This window comes from Mesoplodon densirostris, chromosome 2 (genome assembly GCF_025265405.1).
Source record: "Mesoplodon densirostris isolate mMesDen1 chromosome 2, mMesDen1 primary haplotype, whole genome shotgun sequence".
Lineage (NCBI taxonomy): Eukaryota > Metazoa > Chordata > Mammalia > Artiodactyla > Ziphiidae > Mesoplodon > Mesoplodon densirostris.
The window spans coordinates 80,230,517-80,256,810 of NC_082662.1; the positions used below are offsets into that span (position 1 = coordinate 80,230,517).

At 36.5% G+C, this 26,294-nt stretch overlaps 1 protein-coding gene across 5 annotated transcripts in view; it reads left to right on the forward strand.

The window, feature by feature from the left end:
- Window positions 1–26,294, forward strand: part of PKN2 (protein kinase N2) — a 164,159-nt gene that overhangs the window by 69,511 nt on the left and 68,354 nt on the right. For all 5 annotated transcript variants that reach the window (XM_060090065.1, XM_060090064.1, XM_060090063.1 and 2 more), the window contains 2 exons: window positions 19,126–19,311; window positions 20,285–20,394. In XM_060090065.1, coding sequence (XP_059946048.1) covers window positions 19,126–19,311; window positions 20,285–20,394 — 296 coding nt within the window. The remainder of the gene's footprint in view (window positions 1–19,125; window positions 19,312–20,284; window positions 20,395–26,294) is intronic.

Below are 26,294 nucleotides of genomic sequence, written 5' to 3' on the forward strand. Positions count from 1 at the left end.
TTAGTGTTAAGGATTTCTGTTTGCTAGTATTATGATCATCAGTGATATTGGTCTATAATTGTATTTTTTTGTGATGTCTTTTTCTGGCTTTGGTATCAGGGTGATGGTGGCCTTGTAGAATGAATTTGGGAGTGTTCCTCCCTCTGCAATATTTTGGAAGAGTTTGAGAAGTATCAGTGTTAGCTCTTCTCTAAATGTTTGATAGAATTCACCTGTGAAGCCATCTTGTTCTGGACTTTTGTTTGCTGGAAGATTTTTAATTATGGTTTCAATTTCATTACTTGTGATAGGTCTGTTTATATTTTCTAATTCTTCCTGGTTCAGTCATGGAAAATTTTACCTTTCTAAGAATTTGTCCATTTCTTCATGGTTGTCCATTTTATTGGCATATAGTTGTTTGTAGTAGTCTCTTATAATCCTTTGTATTTCTGTGGTATCAGTTGTGATTTCTCCTTTTTCATTTCTAATTTTATTGATTTGTGTCCTCTTTTTCTTGATGAGTCTGGCTAAGGGTTTATCAATTTTGTTTATCTTCTCAAAGAACCAGCTTTTAGTTTTATTGATTTTTGCTATTGTTTTATTCATTTCTATTTCATTCATTTCTGCTCTGATCTTTATGATTTCTTTCCTTCTACTGACTTTGGGTTTTCTTTGTTCGTCTTTCTCTAGTTGTTTTAAGTGTAGGGTTAGATTGTTTGAGATTTTTCTTGTTTACTGAGGTGAGATTGAATTGCTCTAAACTTCCCTCTTAGAACTGCTTTTGCTGCATCCCATAAGTTTTGGGTCATCGTGTTTTTGTTGTCATTTGTTTCTATGCATTTTTAAATTTATTCTTTGATTTCTTCAGTGATCTCTTGGTTATTTAATAGCGCACTGTTTAGCCTCCATATATTTGTGTTTTTTATCCTGTAATTGATTTCCAATCTCATAGTGCTGTGGTCAGAAAAGATGCTTGATATGATTTCAATTTTCTTAAATTTTCCAAGGCTTGATTTGTGACCCAAGATGTGATCTGTCCTGGAAAATGTTCCATGTTCACTGGAGAAGAAAGTGTATTCTGCCACTTTTGGGTGGAATGTTCTATAAATATCAGTTAGATCCACCTGGCCTATTGTGTCATTTAAAGCTTGTGTTTCCTTTATTTATTTTCTGTTTGGATGATCTGTCCATTGGTGTAAGTGGGGTGTTAAAGCACCCTACTATTATTGTGTTACTGTCAATTTCTCCTTTCATGGTTGTTAGCATTTGCCTTATGTATTGAGGTGCTCCTATGTTGGGTGCATAAACATTTATAATTGTTATATCTTCTTCTTGGATTTATCCTTTGATCATTATGTAGTGTCCCTCCTTTTCTCTTGTAACAGTCTTTATCTTAAAGTCTATTTTATCTGATATGAGTATTGCTACTCCAGCTTGTTTTGATTTCCATTTGTATGGAATATCTTCTTCCATCCCTTCACTTTTAGTCTGTATGAGTCCCTAGGTCTGAAGTGGGTGCCTTGTAGACAACATATATATGGGTCTTGTTTTTGTATCCATTCACCCAGTCTGTGTCTTTTGGTTGGGGCATTTACATTCAAGATGATTATCGATATGTGTGTTCCTATTACCATTTTCTTAGTTGTTTTGGGTTTGTTTTTGTGGGTGTTTTTCTTCTCTTGTGTTTCCCACCTAGAGAAGTTTCTTTAGCATTTGTTGTAAAGCTGGTTTGCTGGTGCTGAATTCTCTTAGCTTTTGTTTCTCTCAAAAGCTTTTGACTTCTCCATCGAATCTGAATGAGATCCTTGCTGGGTAGAGTAATCTTGGTTGTAGGTTTTTCTCTTTCATCACTTTAAGTATATCATGCCTGTCCCTTCTGGCCTGCAGAGTTTCCACTGAAAAATCAGCTGATAACCTTTTGGGGATTCCTTGTATATGTTATTTGTTTTTCTTCCCTTGCTGCTTTTAATATTTTTTGTTTGAATTTAATTTTTGTTAGTTAGATTAATATGTGTCTTGTTATGTTTTTCCTAGGGTTTATCTTGTATGGGACTCTCTGTTCTTCCTGGACTTGGGTGACTATATCCTTTCCCATGTTAGGGAAGTTTTCCACTATAATCTCTTTAAATATTTTCTCAGACCCTTTCTTTTTCTCTTCTTCTTCTGGGACCCCTATAATTCGAATGCTGGTGCATTTAATATTGTCCCAGAGGTCTCTGAGACTGTCCTCAAGTCTTTTCATTTGTTTTTTCTTTATTCTGCTCCTCGGCAGGTATTTCCACCATTCTGTCTTCCAGCTCAGTTATTCGTTCTTCTGCCTCAGTTATTCTGTTACTGATTCCTTCTATTGTATTTTTCATTTCAGTTATTGTGTTATTCATCTCTGTGTGTTTGTTATTTAGTTCTTCTAGATCTTTGTTAACATTTCTTGTAGTTTCTCAATCCTTGCTTCCATTCTATTTCTGAGATTCTGGATCATCTTTACTATCATTACTCTGAATTCTTTTTCAGTTAGATTGCTTATTTCCTCTTCATTTATTTGGTCTTGTAGGTTTTTACCTTGCTCCTTCATTTGTGACATATTTTTTTGCCATCTCATTTTTTTTTTTTTTTTTTTAATTAGTGGGATTGTGTTCCTGTCTTACTGGTTATTTGGCCTGAGGCTTCCAACCCTGGAGTTTGTAGGCTATTGGGTAGAGCTGGGTCTTGGTGCTGAGATTAGGATCTCTGTGAGACCTCACTCTGATGAATATTCCCTGGTGTCTGAGGTTCTCTGTTAGTCCAGTGGTTTGGACTCATAACTCCCACCGCAGGAGCTTCCACTCGACCCTGGGCTCGCAAATCAAGATCCTGCAAGCCGTGTGGGATGGCAAAAAAAAAAAAAGTAACAAAGTAAAAAATAAAATTAGACTATGAAACTAACAGATATGTTATTAGAAAGAATGTAAAAATAAAAATATAGATGAATCAACACCCAGAAGGTACATCAGTACCACAATAATAAAAAAGAGGAGGAGGGAAAAGAATGAAAAAATGGGGGGGGGCGTGGGAGGCCTTGGCTGTGGAGAGTGGGGCCTAGGCAAGGGTGAGGTTTAGGCAGTGGGTAGGGCCAATGCTCAGGACCCAAAGGGCTAGAAAAGGCCCTGGGGGCTGTGGGGGGTGGGGCTTAGGCTCAAGGAACAGAAGGGGCCCAGGTGTGTCCCCCACCCCTGGCCTCAGAGGTCAGGGGACCTCACCTGGGATCCCAGCAGGCTTCCTGGGCTCGAGTGGGCAGGACAAATTCCCTCCTTTCCTTTCCTGCTCCTCCGGTCTGGGGTCTGGGAGGGCCCCTCCCGCTTGCCTCTCCTGATCCCTGCATCCTCCCTCCTGTGCCCCCAAAGACCCACACAGCCTAGAGGGGCCCTGGAGGGCGGGTGATCGGCCTGGGAGTTCAGCAGGCTCCCTGAACCTGAGTGGGCGGGCCAATTGCCCTTGCTCCTCTGCCGCTCCTCCCAAAGGGCACCTCCTGCCTTCCTTTCCTTTTCTCCCCTCGGCCTCCTTCCTGTGCCCTCAAGGACCCAGGCAACCTGGAGGGGTCTTTGAGGGCAGGGGATTGGCCTGGGAGCTCAGCAGGCTCCCTGGGCCCTAGTGGGCAGGGCAATCGCCCTCCTCCCCTCACCCACTCCTCCCAGGGTGCCCCTCCTTCCTGCCTCTCCTAATCTCCCCTGCTTCCTTCCTATGCCCCCAGGACCCACGTTGCCTGTAAGGGGCTTTGGGGGTTGGGGAACCGGCCTGCCTCTCCTGATCTCCCCGGCCTCAGGGGGGCCGATCTTGTCTGGCCTCCACTTCTTCTCTCCCCTTGGTCCCCCACGTCCTACCAGTTCAATCTGGGGTTCCTTCCATGTCCTTGGGGGTCAGAGTCCCCTACCAGCGACTGGCAGGCACCCTAGCTGTGGGAAGACGCTAACTCTGTGTCTTCCCACAACGCCATCTTGACTCCTCCTCCCTTTTCTGTATATTTTTAAATTACTTTCTTAATGGTTACTCTAATGGTTACAGTTAACAACCTAAATTTATCACAGTGGCCTACAAAAACTCTGCTCCTATACAGCTGTGCCTCCCCATCGTTATATTTTTGTTGACATAGATTATGTCTTTATACATTGTATGCCCTTTATATTATATTATTATATATTAGATTATAATCATTGTTGTATGCATTTGTTTTTTAAGTCATACAGGAAACAAAGTTACAAATTGAAAATATAGTAATACTGGCTTTTTAATTTACCTATATAGTTAGTTTTACTGGTGTTATTTTTTCTGTGATTTCAAGTTACTGTCTAATGTCCTGTCATTTCAATCTGGATGACTTGTTTTAGCATTTCTTCTAAGAAGGTCTACTAGTGATAAGCTCCCTTAACTTTTGCTTATTTGGGAATCGCTTATTTTCTTCATTTTTGAAGGTTAGTTTTGCATATATAGAATTCTTCGTTGACAAGCTTTTTTCTTTCAGCATTCTAAAAATGTCCTTTATGCTATGTGATGAATCAACTTTTAAACTTATTAAGGATTCTTTCTAAGTGATGAGTTGCTTCTCTCTTGCTGCTTTCAATATTCCCTTTTGTCTTTGGTTTTCACAATTTGATTATAATGCATCTCAGAATGGTAATTTCTTTTGAGCTTTTTACTTGGATTCTTTGAGCTTCTTGATGTGCAGATTCATGTCATTAATCAAATTTGGGAAGTTTTCTGCCATCATTTCTTCACATATTCTTTCTGCCATTTTCTCTCTTCTGTCCTTCTGAGATCCCCATAATGTGTATTTTTGTAGTCTTTATGGTATCCCAGAAATCGCCTAGTCTCTGGCTTTTTTCTTTGTTTGTTTGTATAGAACAAATGTTTATTGATGTACAGACATTTTGGGGGGGCTCAGAGACACAGATGTAAACACAGAAACAAGCATCAGCTTTCATGAATATCAGATATTATGAAGCAGAGACAAGCAGCAGAGCTCAGGGAGTCCTCCCACCAGCAACCTCCCATGAGCCTGTTCATAAACATGAACACCAAGATCTCTCCCAAAACCTGGCTTTAGCAGAGCTCAAAGAGAAGTTCTCATAAAGCCTCTTAACATATTAAGCCAGGTGTCAAATTGGTTAGGTCGATTGCAAATCATTTTTAAGTCTGTTGAGTTGTACCTCCTGTTTTCTTTGCTTTGTCTTGTTTTTAATTAGTAGCATACACATTTAATTTTATGTCTTACTGATCAACTTACTCTTTTATCATTATAAATATTTCCCTTTATCTCTGAAAATAGACTTATAGTTTACTTTGTCTGATATTAGTAGAGCCATACTATCCTTTTTATGCTTAAGGTAACCTAATGAAGTTTTTCATCCTTTTATTTTCAACCTGTTTGTTCTTTTTTACTTAAAGTGATATATTTTATGTACATCATATAGATGTCTCTTTTTATCTAACCTGGAAATCTAACTGAAGTTGTTAGTCTTATATTTTTTAACAGCTTTATTTGTATACATAAACTGCACGTATCTGATATGTACAATTTGATAACTTCTCTCATATCAACCGTCAAAAGTTTCCATGTACCCTTTATAAACTATCCTTTTAATATTATTTTTGATATGTATTTAACTCTACAATCTTGATGTTTGAATTGCATTTACTCTTTTTTTCTCTGTTCATCATTTCCTGCTCTTTGTAGTTGTTTTTGAAGCAAATAGTTCCATTATTCCTTTTCATGTCCCATAACAGTGTTTTAATTATGCCTGTGTGTGTGTGTGGTGTGTTTATTGCTTACTTTAGAGATTCAAGTATGCATATTGAACTTATTACAGTCTGTGATCACAATGTACTCTCTTCCAAATCAGTTTAAAATTTTTATGGAGACATATTTGCAAATTCTTCCATTTCACCTTGTTTATCCTCATTGTAATATATTTTACTTCTACCTGTGCCTTAATCTGCAGCTGACCCTTGAACAACACTGGGGTTAGGAGCACCAACCTTCTGTGAAGTCACAAATCTGTATATAACTTCACAGTCAGCCCTCCATGTCTGTGGACTCAACCAGCTGTGGATCATACAGTACTGTAGTTATGTATGTAGTGAAAAAAAATTCACGTATAAGTGGACCTGCTCAGTTCAAACCCATGTTGTTCAAGGTTCCACTGTACATCTTCTAGTGTTGTTTTTACTTTAAAGAGCTAAGAACTTTAAGGATATACATGATCCATGGTTAACTGAATCTGTGAGTGTGGGATTACAGATATGGAGAACCTACTGTTAAGTTACATGTGGATTTTCGACTGCAAGAAGGGTCAGTGCCCCTAACTCCCACATTGTTCAAGGGTCAACTGTAATTTACTTTGTTACAAAGTATTTTTTCAAAAAACAAAACAAAACATTGTTCTTTATATCTAATGGCTCATTTACCCTTACTGTTGTTCTTCACTTATTCTTGTTGTACTTGAGATTTCCTGTTAGAATTTTCCTTTAGCCCATAGACATTTCTTTTAGCATTTATTGTAGTGAAGATGTGGTAGAGTCTAATTTTTCCACTTTTTCTTGTTTATTTCATCTTCATTTTTAAAGAATATTGTCAGTAGAAAACCTCTATAGGTGTTTTTTTTCCTTTCAGCTCTTTAAAAATGTGATTTCATTGTCTTCTAGCTTTCCTCTTTCTATTGGGTTGGCCAAAAATTTTGTTTGTTTTTTTCCATAAGATGGCTCTAGTAGCACTTAGTTGTCTTTAACTTCATTTGAAACAATTTTGTTAGATTGTATGTGCAGCTGTTATATCAGCGTGCATTTTAAAAAACACATCAAAATTGGTGAATTTTTGTGTAGTCATTTTAATATTGAAGATGGAAGAAAAAAGCAACATTTTTGCCATATTATCCTTTATTATTTCAAGAAAGGTTAAAGCACAACTGAAATGCCAGTGCAGTGTATGGAGAAGGTGCTGTGACTGATGAAACATGTCAAAAGTGGTCTGCAAAGTTTCATGCTGGAGATTTCTCACTGTATGATGCTCCGTGGTCAGGTAGACCAGTTGAAGTTGATAGCGATCAAATCGATTGCTATAATAACGTTATACCACACGGGAGATACCCAACATACTCAAAATAACCAAATCAAGTGTTGACAATCATTTGCACCAGCTTGATTACGTGAATCGCTTTGATGTTTGGGTTCCACATAAGTTAAACGAAAAATACCTTCTTGACCGTATTTCTGCCTGCGATTCTCTACTTAAACGTAATGAAAGTGTTCCGTGTTTAAAAGAAATTGTGATGGGCGATGAAAAGTGGATATGTACAATGATGTGGAACAGAAGAGCTCATGGGGCAAGCAAAATGAACCACTACCAACCACACCAAAGGCTGGTCTTCATCCAAAGAAGGTGATGTATATATGGTAGGATTAGAAGGGAGTCCTCTATTATGAGCTCCTTCCAGAAAACCAAATGATTAATTCCAGCAAGTACTGCTCCAGTTAGACCAACTGAAAGCAGCACTTGATGAAAAGCATCCAGAATTAGTCAACAGAAAACACCATAATCTTCCATCAGGAGAACGCAAGACCGCATGTTTCTTTGATGACCAGGCAGAAACTGTTACAGCTTGGCTGGGAAGTTCTGATTCATCTGCTATATTCACCAGACGTTGCACCTTCATATTTCCATTTATTTAGGTCTTCACAAAATTCTCTTAATGGAAAAAATTTCAATTCCCTGGAAGACTGTAAAAGGTACCTGGAACAGTTCTTTGCTCAAAAAGATAAAACATTTTGGAAAGATGGAATTATGAAGTTGCCTGAAAAATGGCAGAAGGTAGTGGAACAAAAGGGTGAATATGTTATTCAATAAAGTTCTTGGTGAAAGTGTGAAATGTGTCTTTTATTTTTATTTAAAAACCGAAGGCACTTTTTGGCCAACCCAATATTATAAGAAGTCAGCTGTAGTTCCTATCAATGTTTCCCTTCATGTAATGTCCCTCACTCCCCAATTATTGAAGTAACATAGAATTACATAGAATTTTCTTCATTTTTTTTCTTTCTGTTCCTAAGTCTGGATACTTAAGTTCAACTATCTTTAAGTTTTCTTATTCTTCTGGATGCTCAAATCTGCTGTTGAACATCTCTAGTAAATTCCAGTTAGTGTACTTTTCAGCTCTAGGATTTCTATTTGGTTCTTATTTATAAATTCTGTATCTTTATTAATATTCCCTATTTGTTGAAGTACCATTCTCTCTTTCCTTTTGGTTTCTTTTAGGTCTTTGACCACATATAAGCTTTGACCATATGTAAGACAGTGGGTATAGAGTCTTTATCTAGTAAATCCAATGTCTTCCTGAGGGATGGTTTCTGTGAATTTCTGCTTTTCTTGTGAATTGGCCATACTCTCTTACTTCTGTGCTTGCCTCATAATTTTTTATTGAAAGCTGGATACAGTGAATATTATAATGTGTAACTGGAAGATACTCCTCTTTTCTATAATTTCTTATTGCTGTTTGAAACAGGGTGTAGTTGTTTAGTGACTTTATTTGCTAAAGACTGTATTTTTTGTCATGTGTGGTCACTGAGGTCTCCACTAAGTTAGTGGTCAACTAGCGTTTTGACAGACTTTTTTTTTTCTTTAATTGAAGTATAATTGCTTTACAATGTTGTGTTAGTTTCTGCTGTAAAACAAAGTGAATCAGCTATATGTATACATATATCCGCTCCCTCTTGGACCTCCCTTCCCCCCTGCCCCCCATCCCACCCATCTAGGTCATCACAGGGCACCGAACTGAGCTTCCTGTGCTATACTGCAGGCCCCCACTAGCTATCTGTTCTACACATGGTAGCGTATTTATGTCAAACCTCATCTCCCAATTCATCCCACCTTCCCCTTCCCACTCTGTGTCCACACATCCATTCTCAATGTCTGCATATCTGTTTCTGCCTTGCAAATAGATTCATCTGTACCATTTTTCTATGTTCCACATATATGCATTAATATACGATATTTGTTTTTCTCTTTCTGACTTACTTCACTCTGTATGACAGACTCTGTGTCCATCCACATCTCTACAAATGACCCAATTTGGTTCCTTTTTATGGCTGAGTAATATCCCATTGTATATATGTACTACATCTTTATCCATTCATCTGTCGATGGGCATTTAGGTTGTTTCTGTGTCCTGGCTATTGTAAATAGTGCTGCAGTGAACATTGGGGTACATGTGTCTTCCTGAATTGTGGTTTTCTCAGGGTATATGCTCAGTAGTGGGATTGCTGGGTCACATGGTAGTTCTATTTTTAGTTTTTTAAGGAACCTCCATGCTGTTCTGCATAGTGGCTGTATCAATTTACATTCCTGCCAATAATGCAAGAGGTTTCCCTTTTCTCTGCACCCTCTCCAGCCTTTATTGTTTGTAGATTTTTTGATGATGGCCATTCTGACCGATGTGAGTTGATACCTTATTGTAGTTTTGACTTGCATTTCTCTAATAATTAGTGATGTTGAGCATCTGTCTATTCATGTGCCTCTTCGCCATCTGTATGTTTTCTTTGGAGAAATGTCTATTTAGGTCTTCTGCCCATTTTTTGATTGTGTTGCTTGTTTTTCTTGATATTGAGCTGCATTGGCTGTTTGTATATTTTGGAGATTAATCCTTTGTCAGTTGCTTCATTTGAAAATATTTTCTCCCATTCTGAGGGTTGTCTTTTCATCTTGTTTATGGTTTCCTTTGCTGTGCAAAAGCTTTTAAGTTTAATTAGGTCCCATTTGTTTATTTTTATTTCCATTACTCTAGGAGGTGGGTCAAAAAAGATCTTGCTGTGATTTGAGTGTTTCAAACACTTCGAAACACTTCAAAGAGTGTTTTTCCTATGTTTTCCTCTAAGAGTTTTATAGTCTCCAGCCTTACATTTAGGTCTTTAATCCATTTTGAGTTTATTTTTGTGTATGGTGTTAGGTAGTGTTCTAATTTCATTCTTTTACATGTAGCTGTCCAGTTTCCCCAACACCACTTATTGAAGAGACGGTCTTTTCTCCATTGTATATTCTTGCCCCTGTGTCATAGACCAGGTGACCATAGGTGTGTGGGTTTATCTCTGGATTTTCTATCTTGTACCGTTGATCTATATTTCTGTTTTTGTGCCAGTACCATACTGTCTTGATTACTATACTTGTACTATAGGCTGAAGTCAGGGAGCCTGATTCCTCCAGCTCTGTTTTTCTTTCTCAAGATTGCTTTGGCTATTCGGGGTCTCTTATGGTAATTTGATAGGGATTGCATTGAATCTGTGGATTGCTCTGGGTAGTGTAATAATTTTCACAATATTGATTCTTCCAATCCAAAAACATGGTATATCTCTCCATCTATTTGTATCATCTTTAATTTCTTTCATCAGTGTTTTATATTTTTCCGAGTACAGGTCTTTTGCCTCCTTAGGTAGGTTTATTCCTAGGTATTTTATTATTTTTGTTGTGATAGTAAATGGGATTATTTCCTTAATTTCTCTTTCTGATCTTTCATTGTTAACGTATAGGAATGCAAGAGATTTCTTGCCTTAATTTTGTATCCTGCAACTTTACCAAATTCATGGATTAGCTCTAGTTTTCTGGTGGCATCTTTAGGATTTTCTATGTATAGTATCATGTCATCTGCAAACAGTGACAGTTTTACTTCTTTTCCAATATGTATTCCTTTTATTTCTTTTTTTTTCTCTGATTGCTGTGGCTAGGACTTCCAAATGCCTGCAAGCAGAAAGAAAATTTGCCATGTTTGCAGCTGAATTCTGTGTTTGTGTGCCAAGGCATACCTTCAACATTCACCCAGGCATTTTGTAAACTCTGCCTTTGCTTGCACAGAGCTTGAAGATCCTCCAGATGTGAGAGCTTAGGACCTTTTCAGATCTCTTCTGAGGATGACTCCTTTTGCATCTAGCCTTCTAGTTTTCCAGTAACACGTGGAAGCATTGCAAAGCTCTTATTCCTTAAAACAGTTTACTCCCTAGCTTTTCCCCAAGACTCTAGGATGTCTATTAAACAATATAGACAACTGATATCCTTTGCTCCTGGCTTCAGTGGTTGTTTCATTTGCCTTTAAATGCCCTCCACTTAGCTATTTCTCTGTCCTGAGAGACTTCTTAGGTGAAAAAAAGGTAAACCCTTTCTGTGAGTCCTTCAGGGAGCCTTCAGAGAGGTCAAAGCAGACATCCACAGTTCTTTGAGTATGAAGTCTTCTCTGCTCCCTCTGGCACCAGGAAACTGTACCAGGAATGCAGCCTGCTATCTTCAGGACTATCACCAAACCATTGGGGGTGGGGGTGGGGATGAAGCAAAGATAAATTAAAATGCCAGAAAGCTCTCCTACCAAGTATTCATTGCATTTTTTGATCAAGCATTTGCTTGGTTGCAGTAAACCTTTGTTTCCCAGATTTTTGTTAAAGTTGATTATAAGTAGTTTCCCAGTTTTATTTGTTTGTTTTTTTTCCTGTGTTTCTGTGGAGAAACTGCCTTTGGACTTTGCAAGTCTACCATTTTCTTACCATTACCTACAAAGGTTTTTATGGCCCATGTGAATGTGGCATATTTTTGATACACAGGCCTCCCTCTTCTCCAGGAATCCTTAAATTATCTTATCAATATGAATGTCAGAGAGGGCTTTACCCTAAAAACAATGTCATTAAATATTTTGAGGATATGAAAGTGTTCTTCAGAATTGCATAGCGTGCTATCACATTTTAGTACTTTTGGGTATCATTAATCAGCTTTTTATTATGGCAGACTTTTATATTAAACCTTGAAGGAGAAATTTACAGTTGAACAGTGCTGTTGCCACTATTAAGATCAGTTTAAATCTGCAGTTACCAAATTGAGTTCCTAAATCTGAGGTACCCTGGGGTGCCAAAATGATTTCACGAGGGTACAACAGGATATTTTAAGTTTTTGAGGGAAACACAGTATTATTTCACTTCCTACCATCACCATTAATCTACTAGCTTCAAGGTAGTTGGAGTTTCAGCATTAGGTCTAACTACATGCCTTCTGATTATGTCATATATTGATGAAGCTGGGTGTTCCTGGTTTTTCCTTCACTGCTATAGTGATAAATACTATGGGAAAATCAATATGGAATAGAAGATAAGGGTGGCACTTTCAAATCTAATCCCAAAGTTTGATAAGTTACACAGTGCCCTATAGATACACACATCTCATTAGGAAGTGATCATGGTTATTTAAGAATGAAGTAAGATTACTTTTTTCTTTCAAACTACGTGTATTATTTTTCAAATAGTTATTAATTAATTTGTTACAATATCTTATGAAACAGAACTGTTAGGTATATTGTTCAGACTAGAAGCACAATGAAAAAATTGAGACATTAGGGTATCATGAAACGAGAAAGCTTGGGAACCTCTGTTCTAAATTCTCCATTGTATTTTAAATATTTATTATTTAAAGCATTTATCTTATGAGGTATCACCTCACACTCATCGGAATGGCCGTCATCAAAAAAGTCTATAAACAGTTAATGCTGGAGAGGGTATGGAGAAAAAGGAACCCTCCTACATTGTTGGTGGGAATGTAAACTGGTACAGCCACTATGGAGAACAGCATGGAGATTCCTTAAAAAACTGAAAATAGAGCTACCATATGATCCAGCAATCCCACTGCTGGACATATATCTGGAGAAAACCATAATTCAAAAGATACATGCACCGCAATATTCACTGCAGCACTATTTACAATAGCCAGGACATTCAAGGAACCTCTAAATGCCCATCAACAGAGGAATGGTTAAAGAAGATGTGGTACATATGTACAGTGGAATATTACTCAGCCATAAAAAAGAACGAAGTAATGCCATTTGCAGTGACATGAATGGACCTAGAGATTGTCATATTGAGTGAAGTAAATCAGACAGAGAAAGACAAATATCATGATATTGCTTATATGAGGAATCTAAACAAAGGGTACAAATGAACTTATCTACCAAACAGAAATAGAGTTACAGATGTAGAAAACAAACTTACGGTTACTGGGGGAAAGGGGGAGTAGGGATAAATTGGCAGATTGGGACTGACATATACACACTACTATATATAAAATAGATAACTAATAAGGACCTACTGTATAGCACAGGGAACTCTACTCGGTACTCTATAATGGCCTACCTATATGGGAAAAGAATCGAAAAAGAGTGGATGTATGTATATGTATAACTGATTCATTTTGTTGTACACCTGAAATTAACAACATTTTAAATCAACTGTACTCCAATTAAAAAAATAAGTAAATAAAATAAAGCATTTATCTTTCCAGCCACATCTTCTATAACTCCTACCATGAATCTTCTATCACAATTAATCTGGTTAGTGCAGAGTGCCTATTTAATGTCTTTGACTTATTATCCATTTTCTTACTGTTTTATTTATTTATTTATTTTTTTGCGTTATGTGGGCCTCTCACTGCTGCGGCCTCCCCCGTTGCGGAGCACAGGCTCCGGACACGCAGGCTCAGTGGCCATGGCTCACGGGCCCAGCCGCTCCGCAGCATGTGGGATCTTCCTGGACCAGGACACGAACCTGCGTCCCCTGCACCAGCAGGCGGACTCTCAACCACTGCCCCACCAGGGAAGCCCTGTTTTTTGTTTTTTGTTTTTTTAAATCAAAACTGGGATATAGACCTATGAAAACCTTGTCATCTACCTACATGTAATCTTAACCCCTATCACAAGATACTTTATACACTCAGTAGATATTTGGTGTCATTTGATAATAAGGCAGGGACTGTACATCTAAGTTTCACCATCTTATGGCTCAGGGCTGAACATATTTTTAATATTCAAGAATTTCAGAATGATCCATTGGTTAAAATATGGTTGTTAAATAGTATTTTTAGAAAAGTAATAAAGCCGCATTTTGGAAAATCAACTGATATGGCTGGAAATTATTTTCCTTTTCTATTCTGGTTGGCTGCTCTCCCCAACTCTTTAACCTCTTTTTAGTTCTCTCTTTCCCTGTTCTTCATTCCCTTAATGAACTTTACTCATAGTGATGTAAATCACCAGTCTAAAAGGAAATATCTTGTAATTCTTAAGATATTTTGGTGTTTTAAAAAATTCCTTTATCTACTGGACCTTAAACTAAATATGGAGTTAACTAGGAAGAGAAATAGTAGTGGTATTAATAAAGGATTAGACCTGATAAAGGATTAGCATAAGTAGTAGGAGTATTTACTGGCCTGAGTTTTTACTGTATGCTATTATTTGTGGTTTATCTCATTTATACTCTGGTTTCTTTCGTGGTTGTATGATTATAATACTAAAATTTGCAAATTACTTTGATATAAAGTATAATTTAATTTTTAGTCCAAATTTTGAGACATTTACTAGTTTTTATAAAAGAAGATTCCTCAGAATTAAAGAAAAGTTAATCGTATCAAGATGAAATACTGAATTAGTAAAATTGATATAAAACAATTTTTCCAGAAAGTTAAAAGAAATAAAAAAGTATTTACTTGTTCTAATGGAATTTTAGCTATTGCTTATGAATGCAAACATTTACTTTTTGGATTTGCTTGTTTTAAAAATTTCATATTATGGGTTATAAAAGTAAAAAATGTAATTTTAAGCCACTTCTTATATGGTTATATGCAATAGCAATTGTGTCACCTCATAAAAGAAAGAAACTTCTAGATACTTAATAAAGATCTTAAATCCCTGCAGATTTTATCCTAAATGAAAGCAGGTGTTGAACATTGTCATCTCCTAATACATCGAAATTACTAAAATATTTAATAAGCTACCAGGCTTTGAAGTAGTAACCAGATGTTTACGGTTTTCCCAGGATGACTTTTACATCCGAGGACTTACAGTGGAAATGAACTAAGTTTGCTACCTTAACAGCAACAAAAAAGCAAATAAAACACACAGACACAAGTTGTTTCTTTTGAACCAGAATTGAAATGATTTCCATTATACTTAATCTGCCTTAATACTTTACAGTAAGATAAGATTTCCATAGCCTAACCAAACATAAGATTGAAGTTTCCCCTCATGCTTAGAATCTTTATTGGGACATAATTTATACACTGTAGTATATAAATTTTCACCGATTTTAAGTATAGTTTTAAATTTTTAGGAAATACATATATACTTGAGCCACCATTATCAGTATCCAGTTTTTAGAACAGTTTTGTTGCACATATTTAAAGTGTATAGTTTGACAAGTTTTGTCATCTATTTAAAATCTTGAAACCATCACCACAATCAAGATAATTACATCCATCATCCCCAAAAGTATCCTCATGTGCCTCTTTGTAATCTCTCTTTCTTGCTCTCCTCATGCTTTCCTTCCCCACACCTGTCCCCAGGCAATCACTGGCCTGTTTCTGTCACTAGATATTAGTTTTCACTTTGTAGAATTTTATATAAATTGAATCATACAGTGCATACTCTTTTTTTTGGTGGGGGTGGGAATCTGGCCATTTCACTCTGAATAATTCTTTTGATATTTGTCTATGTTGCATGTATCAGTAGTTCTTTTCTGTTTATTATTGGTAGTATTCAATTGTGTGAATATACCATAACTAGTTTATCCATTCACCTGTGATTGATACTTGGATTGTTTCTATTTTGTACTTTTTTCAAATATAGCTGCTAATAAGATCCCTGTATAGTTTTTGTGTAAACATAGATTTCACTTCACTGGGATAAATACCTAGGAATTGTGTGGATGGATCACATGGTAATTTGCTGATAATGGGTTCTTTATCCATTTTTATATTTGAAAAAGCTTCATTTTTGAAAGAAATTTTCAGTAGGCTTAGAATTTTAAGTTCATGGTTTGTTTCCTCAGTACTTTAAAGATATTGCTTCTCTGTCTTGCTTTCATTGTTTCTAATGAGAAATCTGCTGCTGTCCTAATCTTATATGTACATGTCCTTTTTTCTGGCTGCTTTTTTTTTTTTTTTTTTTTTTTTTTTTATTTATTTATTTTTTTTTGCGGTACGCGGGCCTCTCACTGTTAATGGCCTCTCCCGTTGCAGAGCACAGGCTCCAGATGCACAGGCTCAGTGGCCATGGCTCACGGGCCCAGCCGCTCCGTGGCATGTGGGATCTTCCTGGACCGGGGCACGAACCCGTGTCCCCTGCATCAGCAGGTGGACTCTCAACCACTGCGCCACCAGGGAAGCCCTCTGGCTGCTTTTAATACTTTCTCTTATTGTTTGTTTTGAGAAATTTGATTATGTTATGCTTTGGTGTAATTTACTTATTTTTCTTTTGCTCGGTGTTCATTGAACTTCTTGGATACTTCTTGGGTTAATGTTTTTACTACATTAGGCAATTTTTCAGTCATTATTTTTTCAAATATATTTTCTGTTCCCTATCCTCTTTGCTTTTCATCAGGGACTTCAAGTACACATGTATTAGGCCACTAGAAGTTAAACTCACAGCTCACATATGTGCTGTTTTTTTTTTTTTTTTTTTTTTTTTGCAGTATGCGGGCCTCTCACTGTCGTGGCCTCCCCCGTTGCGGAGCACAGGCTCCGGACGCGCAGGCTCCGGACGCGCAGGCTCAGCGGCCATGGCCCACGGGCCCAGCCGCTCCGCGGCATATGGGATCCTCCCAGACCGGGGCACGAACCCGTATCCCCTGCATCGGCAGGCGGACTCTCAACCACTTGCGCCACCAGGGAGGCCCTGTGCTGGTTTTTTGTTGTTGTTTTTGCCCTCCAAGTCTTTGCTTTCTGTCTTCTCTTTTTGATCATTTCTATTGCTCTAGCTTCAAGTTCACTAGCCTCTACTTTTGCAATGTGTAATGTGCCACCAATCCCATCCAGTTTTTTGGGTTTTTAAAAAAATCTCAGTGTTATTTTCATCTCTAGAAATTTGTTTTGTGTTTTTCTGATTTCTTCAGTGTCCCTATTCAACTTTTTGAACAGATGGAATATATTTATAATAACTGTGTGAATGTGTGCTAATCCTAACATTTATATCAGTTTTGTATTGGTTTTCATTTGATTTTATTTTTTTAATGGGTCCCATTTTTCTGTTTCTTTGCTTCCCTGGTGTGATAGGCAGAATATTAAGAATGACTCCCAGAATCTCTCCCCCATGAATAGGATGGGGTATCACTTCTGTGATAATATTACGTTATATGGCAAAGGAGATTTTTGCATATGTAATTAAGGTTACTAATCAGTTGACTTTGAGTTATCGTAAAGAACAGTTATCTGGGTTGGCTTAATAAAATCACATGAGCCCCTTAAAAGTAGAAAATTTTCTCTGGCCAGTGGCAGAAGGGGAAGTGAAATATGAATCATAAAAAGGATTTTATGTGCCATTGCTGGCATAGAGATGGGGGGGTCACATGATGAGGGATGCAGGTCAGCTCTAGAACTTGAAAACAGCCCCTGGCTGTCAGCCAGCAAGGAAATAGGATCCCTATTCTTACAGCTGCAGGAAACTAGATTCTGCCAATACCCTGAATGAGCTTAGAAGCAGGTTCTTCTTTAGAACTTCCAGATAAGAGCCTAGCCTGGCAGACACAATGATTTCAGCCTTATGAGATCTTTGACAGAGAGTGCAGACCAGCCCACTCAAACTCTGGCCTACAAAACTGTTAGATAATAAATGGGTGTTGTTTTAAGCCACTACATTTGTGATAATTGATAATGCAGCAATAGAAAACAAATATACCTGATAATCTCTGATTAAATGCCAGGGATTTGGAATTTTAGCTTGTTAGGTGCTGGGTATTTTTGTATTCCTACAAATATTACAAATATTTTTGAGCTTTGTTCTGGGTCATAGTTAGGTTACTTGGAAACAGTTTGATCTTTTGGCTAATGCTTTTAAGATTTGTTATGTGGGACTAGAGCATCATTTAGTCTAAGGGTAATTATTCTCTACTCCTGGGGCGAGACTGAATACTTGGTCTGGAGAACCTTCTGCACATCTCAGGGATTCTGTCTCTGGACAGCTGTATTTTTTCCTTTACTCTGCCTGTGAAATCTAGCCACCTCAGTCAGTTCAGCCTCAATACTCTCAGTTCTGTCTCCTTAACTCAGGTAGTCCACTTGGCTCCATCTGAGTTCTCCCTCCCTGTGCTGTGTCCTAGATATTCTCAAGGCAGTAAGCAATCTTAGGACTCTTCTCTCAGGGATCACTGTTCTTCATTGCCTGATGTCCCTTTTCTTTAACACTGTTTTTTTCATATTTTTTGTCTGATTTTTTTTTTCGTTGAGTTGAGATTAAATACAGACTTTTTTACTTTGTTGAAAGAGTCCTTTGGTTACTTTTAAATAATTAAAAAATTAAGTTTTAATTATTTAAGTTTAATGGGACAGCTTTTACCAGGAAATACTCTTCCTAAAGTGCTATACTATGGGCAGTATCTAAAATTTTAATACTGAAGCACCATTTTAAATTTTAGTACACTAAGTCTAGCCCAGATGATAACAAAGCCATATCTCCAGATGGCTAAGCTCACAGTTCCTCATTTTCATTTGAACACTTTTAGTATGTATTTGCCTAAGGAAATTATAATTACTTTATGCTTAGATAATTATAGCCCATAATTATTTGACTAACTAAACTATTAAAGTGAGAAGGTAATGTTATTTTACATCTCAAATAGAGCAGAACTCCATCTACTTATGCCAAAAAAAAACCCCTATAGTCCTTTTCTGTGTTAACTATATAACTATTAAACACAACTGTTATTTACATTGTCAGATTTCCTTGTTTCTAATTTCTTTATGTTTATTTTAGTAGGCATATTATTTAGTTTTATGTTTCCCCTCCCACATGTTTTATCCACATAATTCTGTAATTTTTCCGTGGAATTATAGAAATGAGTATTCAGATACACAAGAAGTTTAAGTAACTAGTTTTGTTCTATGCCCGACAGATAGCTTTTGGCTGGTGCTGTCCTTTCTATACATTTTTTTATGGTTGTTTTAATTAACTAAGAGTTTTTATTAAAGCAGTAAAGATGATAGTTACCTCGAAGATGCTCTGGAAGAAGAGATTTTGTTATTTTAGCAGATATTTCCCCCCCCATTTCTGAATAGGTAACAACGACATAATTTTATATGTTGAGTATTGATGTTTTCTTATTTGATATTTGTTCATGCTACAGGTACTTTGGAAGTTCGTCTAATGGGCTGTCAAGATATCCTAGAGAATGTCCCCGGACGGTCAAAAGCAGCATCGGTTGCACTACCTGGTTGGAGTCCAAGTGAAACCAGATCATCTTTCATGAGCAGAACGAGTAAAAGTAAAAGTGGAAGTAGTCGAAATCTCCTAAAAACCGATGACTTATCCAGTTCAGTAATCAGATTTTTTTAACAATCATATAACAAATTAAAGGGCCTATACAAAGGGCTGAGCAGTGGGGACAGAGAAGAGTGAGACGAGTCAGAGTTGGACAACAAACTTTAAAATTATGATTTCCATAATTTAAATTTAAAATATCAAAAGCTATAATGACAGGAAGATTTAAAAGGCTACAAAATTTACCCTGCTGAAAATATGTTAGAAAACTGAATGACATATAACATTAATTCTTTTGGAATAATGGAATATTAAACATCACTCTTTATGTCAAACTCTTTGTGTCACATCTTGATTCTTTTAATGGTATAATGACACCTCTAAACTAACGTTGAAATTTTGATAACTAACCACTGAACTAAACATGTTTAACTAGGACTGTGTCCCAGAAGTAAACTGAAATGGGGCAGTGGGTAAAGGTGGTAAAGTAAAATGGGAGAGGTTTATGAAGTACTTTGGAGACACTCTAAAGTAATCATAAACTATGATATAATTATACAACTGGTGGGAAAGGCATGTGACAGTTCAACCTAGTATAGTATGTCTGTGCTTTCCTGTATATAGAGAGAGACTTCAGGAAAAATGTGAAAATAAAAATTGTTTAAGGTAACAACATTAATAAATAGCAAATGTAGAGGGAGAAAAACTGGATGACTGATATTGATATATAAATATACACACACAGTGACAAACAATTACTGGTCACCTGTTAGTCCTTTCAGTTACATTGTAATATAAATGAAATAGCCATTACTATTTGTGTTTTTGTGAAACACAAAGGATAACTTGGGAGGGTCTAGTGGGAGTGTATATATAAAACTAGCCATTTAAGATTCAAAAGCTTCAGTAGTGAGTAAGAAAAACTTATTTTCAAAGGCTCATAAGACTTTTGTTGATATTAAACAGTGGCATTTCTATTTTAAAGGTTTTAAAATATTTAAGCCAGTTTTAAATTGTAATTACAGATGATGTCTGTGCAGTTTTGAAGCTAGATAATACTGTGGTTGGCCAAACTAGCTGGAAACCCATTTCCAATCAGTCGTGGGACCAGAAGTTTACACTGGAACTGGACAGGGTAAGATGAGAATCCTTTTACTTGAATTTTCATTATATTTATAATTCATTTTTAATATAAATTTTATGTTTTAGAAGACTTTGGTAAGTTTTATTCTTAACAGCATATAAGAAGAACCTAGGTATTTTTGACATTCTCATCTGATGAGGTATACATAAATCTACCTTATCAGATTGTTGCAGGAGTTTTCATTTGTGCAGTGATTTGAAAATATATACTTTGTACTACCCTGAAAGATCAGCAATCAGGTGACATCTAATATTGAAATTTTTTTTATTTTAATAATGTGCTCTCTGACCACTAAGGTGATTCTTCTGACTCACCACTTGTTGGTTATATTATCAAAGCTGGATTTGAAGTGAGCTATTGTGCTCAGACAACCATTCCTCCATGTATCTCAGTGGCTTTCATGAATAATGTGAGTGGCTAGAATGCAATCTGTAGCTGTAGAACCCAGCAGAAGTTAACTTGGTCCACAGTAGATTTAAATCCATGATGATAACTTTATTATTTAGATTCTGATCTATCCGTTGGGGTGTGGGAAGAAAATATTAAAGCTTAATCATAATTTTATCTAAAAAATAAGAAAGATATTAAGCTTTTTATCATTTAGTATTCAGATTGATGGTACATATGTCATTTTAAAAATTACATATATGGGGTGGGTGTGGGTGTGGGATGAATTGGGAGATTGGGATTGACATGTATACACTAATATGTATAAAATGGATGACTAATAAGAACCTGCTGTATAAAATACTAAAAATAAAATTCAAATATAAAAAATAAGATAAAATAAAAATTACATATATTAGTGAGAGCACATTTACAGTGCTTAATGATGATGTGAGGTGGCAATTACTGCTCTGGCCTCTACTTTTAAAATATTTTTTCTAGTTTATTTTTTTCTGTCTCACAGCCAATATCTTAATCAGGCTCTCATCATTGCTTTTTTTGGTTCAGATACTGTGTCTGACACTTAAACATTAAATGTACTTGAACAAAATGCTTAACTTTTTATGTATACCAGTTTCCTTATATTTAAAACTATCTACCTCACTGAAATGTGTGAGGATTAAATCCGTGTAAAAATCTTAGGCTAGTGGTAAGAACTCAGTTAATGTTGGCTATTTTTACTAAAGTAATTTACTAACTAATCTCCATGTGTCTAAGAACCAGACTGATCTTCAAAGAATAATACTTTCATCTAAGCATTCATTCTCTAGTTTAGGATCATTCATTAAAAATTATTATGGGGCCTCCCTGGTGGCGCAAGTGGTTGAGAGTCCGCCTGCCGATGCAGGGGATACGGGTTCGTGCCCCGGTCTGGGAGGATCCCATATGCCGCGGAGCAGCTGGGCCCGTGAGCCATGGCCGCTGAGCCTGCGCGTCCGGAGCCTGCGCGTCCGGAGCCTGTGCTCCGCAACGGGGGAGGCCACAACAGTGAGAGGCCCGCATACCGCAAAAAAAAAAAAAAAAAAAAAAAAAATTATTATGAAATTATTTGTTCATTTATTCATTGATGCATACTGTATTCCAGGCACTTCCAGGTGATAGATTAGCAACAAACAATATAAACAAGATCTCTCAAGATTTCCTCAAGGAACTTATACCTCAGTGGCTTCTCAGTATATGTCTGATTATTTGCAGACTTTTTACCATTACGTCTGAAACTGTGTATGGTTGCAGTTAAAAAGATATTGAGGACATTGAATACTAGGCTAAGGTGTTTATACTTGTTGATAGTGGGGATGAGAGAGATATAATGGAAAAATTGATATTGGGGTATGTATGAAGAATGAATTTGAGAGAATAGAGACTAACGGCATATAAATTGGCAGGAGGTTACTCCAGTGCTACAACTGTAAGGTGAAGAGAACTTGAAGTAAAATGTGGCAGTAGGAATAGAAAGAAAGAGATATATGTAGGAATTGCTGTAATGGAACTCTTAGGCTTAATATTCAGTGATTTTCTGTTCTGTGTCAAGCACCATTCTAGATGCTGGTTATGATTGACCAAAATAGTCAAAGTCCCTATATTTATGGACCTTATATTCTAATGAGGGAAGACAAATAGTTAACAAGTTTTTTTGTTTTTATCTTCAAGGGCAATGAAGGAAGTAAATAAGGTATCGTAAAGAAGGGGGTGGGGGCTATTTTAGGTAGAGGACATAATTAGGGAAAGTCTCTTTGAGGAGGCTACGTTTGACTTGAAACCCAATGGGGGGAAAGTTGCCAGACTTACAAAGATCCAGGTAGAGTGTTCCCAGCAAAGGAGAAAAAACATACAATGCCTTGGGGTAGGAGAAAACTTGATGTGTTGTAAGAATAAAAATCATGAACAGAGATCAGTGTGAAGAAGTAAAATAGCAGATGTAGGTGGGTGTCAGATTACTAGGGTCTTTATAGTCAATAGTTAGAAGATAGTTGAAGGGCTTTTAATAGGGGATTTTTCATCATCTGATTTAGATGATCAAATAGAAATAATATAAATATAGAAGCTAATAAAAGAGTTAGCAACCCATAATGGGAAAGAGTTTATAAAGAAAGAAAAAAAAGGTCTAACAATCAAATCTTAAGTAGTATTCCAAGTATAGGAGGAGAAGGAAGGTTTGCCAAAGAGAAATAGAAAACTCTGGGTTGGATCAGATCATACCCTAGATCAGATCTTAACCTTATAAAAGCTTATCCAGTGAAGAGTTGCTAGAATGGTGAGGTGATGAAAATCCTGTTACATATGGAACAGTTGAAGGAAAGTGGGATTTAAAATCTATTAAAGAAGAGATTTAACAAAGATTTGGTAACTCTTTAAAGTTAAAAGGAGGAACACATAAAATAAGAATTAAACTAGTGATGGCAATGAGATTTCCATTTGTGTGTATTGACTCTGATGGATCAGTAGTAACTTTCTGGAGCTCACTGTCAAGGTTTACTGGATGGGTCCTTGTTTATGCTGATCAAGTAGCAGTGTTTGCCAGATACAAGGAAAAGGGGCAAGTGGTAAGCTGTAGTACATGTTCCTTCCATCCTTGGATTGACTGTATACTTTGTGGGTGTGGAAGACAAAGCAGAAGTCAATGATGGCAGATTTCATTTCAGTACAAAGAATAGTACTGTTAAAAAATGAACTGAGCTGCTGTAGTAAGTTCTCTCTCAGTAAAGTTTTTTTTTTAACTTTTTATTTTATATTGGGGTATAGTTGATTAACAAAGTTGTGTTAGTTTCAAGTGTACAACAAAGTGATTCAGTTATACATATACATGTATGTATTCTTTTTCAAATTCTTTTCCCAATTAGGTTGTTACAGAATATTGAACAGAGTTCCCTGTGCTATACAGTAGGTCCTTGATGGTTATCCATTCTAAATATAGCAGAGTGTACATGTCAGTCCCAAACTCCCTAACTATTCCTCCCTCCCACCCTGCCCCCCTGGTAACCATAAATTAGTTCTCTAAGTCTGTGAGTCTGTTTCTGTTTGTACATAAGTTCATTTGTATCTTTTTTTTTTTTAGGTTCCACATATAAGCAATGTCATACAATATTTCTCTTTCTCTGACTTACTTCACTCAGTATGACAGTCTCTAGGTCCATCCATGTTGCTGCAAATGGCATTATTTCATTCTTTTTAATGGCTGAGTAATATTCCATTGTATATATGTACCACATCTTCTTTATCCATTCCTCTGTTGATGGACATTTAGGTTGTTTCCATGTCTTAGCTATTGTAAACAGCGCTGCAGTGGACATTGGGGTGCATGTATCCTTTCGGACCATGTTTTTCTCCAGGTAATGCCCAGGAGTGGGATTGCAGGATCATATGGTAGCTCTATTTTTAGTTTCTTAAGGCTCTCTCAATAAAGTTGAATGAGCAACTCATATAAGAGAGATTTAAGGGAATTGTTGTATCAGAAAAAGATTACACTTGCAAGATTTTTTTCAAGTCTGATATTTTCTCTTTTTCAACTCTGATTTTTTTTCAGCTCTGATATTTGCTAGAACTAGCATTGTTACATGCTGTAAATTAGCTGTTTAAATAAATAGTTAGACCAGTATAATTCAGTCAAGCCCACCAGAGAGGGAAATGCAGTTGAGGTTGTTAGTGTATATGGATATCGTTATATACATGTCTTGTTATATTTGCATCTTCCTTCTAAACTGTGAGTACATGTAAATATTTATGACTCTAAAATGTTTCAGTTTCCATTCATTCTTAAATTAATAGTTTTGCTATAACATTAGTCTTGAAGCCAGACAAACTGGATTCATTTACTTATTAGATATTTGATGGTAGACAAGATACATAACCTTACTACTGGGCATTTATTTCACCATCTCTAAAATGGGGATAAAATATAATCCTTACAGGACTGTTAAGAAGAAATGCTTTGTGTTGCCTGGCACATTTAGCTACTCAGTGACTTTAGTTCTTTCTTTAGCCCTAGGCTGTGACGTGTGGCCATGAATTTGAGTATAATGGAAGAGCATTTTAAGTAATGGGAAATTAACTGGTTGAATGTCATTTTCTTTCATTTCAGAGCCTATTTAAAGTAATTATAGGATTTTAATGAGTGCTATGATCAAAATGAAATTTAAGACATTTATTGTTAAAGGGAAAATGGCTGGTTAGAAGATTTCTCTTGTAGCCAGGTTATTGTGTTAGAGTTTTGTATTTAAAATAGAACTTAAAAGTAGTTAAGTGTCTTGCCATCATTTTATAATTAAGGAAACTGAGAAACAGAGTGATTACATATTGATAAATTCCAGAGCTGGTACTAGACCTCAAGTGTCCTTCAAAATGCTGTTTCCTCTGTGGTGACTTGTATGAGATAGAAAGTTAGTGGCAAAAAGGAGGAAACAGCAGAAGACGATGAAAGCCTGGTAAAGAGAGAATAATTTAATATTACCCAAGCTACAAGCTTAGAAAACTAGAAAGACTGATAACTGTTGATTGGTTGTTTTTACTTGCACTTTTAATCCTCACCTAAAATTGTTTTTCTTCTTCATGGCGTCAGACTTTCTTCCCACTTTGGAGTAATCCTCCCTTAAAAACGTTGAAGACACTGCATAGCTAAGTAAAGCTATTCTCCCTGAGGCCAGTTAGACCTTCTGGGTTCCTGATATGCATGTTATGTATCCCTAATTGGATTATAAGCTCCTCTTTGGAGGCCACATTCCTTATTGTGATAAATCCTTCTGTTTACACAGTACATTTTACTTTTCATGTGCTTTTTTAGTCTTTTATTTTATTCCTTATATTTATAGAATATTTATAGAAAATGTTTATAGAAAATATTATTTTAAACTGACATGTTCATACTCAGCATTTTGCCTCAAATGTCAAGTTTCTTTCCTATGACATTCTGGAACTAAGTTGTCTATACTGTTTCTATCCTTTCCAAAATACAAAAATTCATAGGTCTTTTTATTTATTTATTTTTTATTTTGGTCTTGCCACGTGGCTTATGGGGTGTCAGTTCCCCAATGAGGGGCTGAACCCGGGCCATGGCAGTGAAAGCCCAGAATCCTAATCACTGGGCCACCAGGGAACACCCAGATAGGTCTTTTTTGAGTTTTGAGATACTATAGAAATTATCTAGATCTAGGATGATCTAGAAAAATTCAGTTATGTTCCTGGGAGCTCAGGGCTCTGCAGAATTATTTCAGATGGCAACACAGACCCTTTTTTGTTTGTTTGTTTTGAGATTCTGGGTAAGATGTCATTTGGAATTTGCCGCTTTAAAAAAAGAAAAAAGGTTTGGAAATTGCTGGTGTAATCCAGCCCCATCATTTTACAGATTAATAAGGATATTATTATGGCCTAGGGGTTAAATAACTAGCCTAAGCTATAATCTAGGATTCTGAAGTGTCCTGTCAGTTCTGTGTTCTTTCTGTTATCAGGTT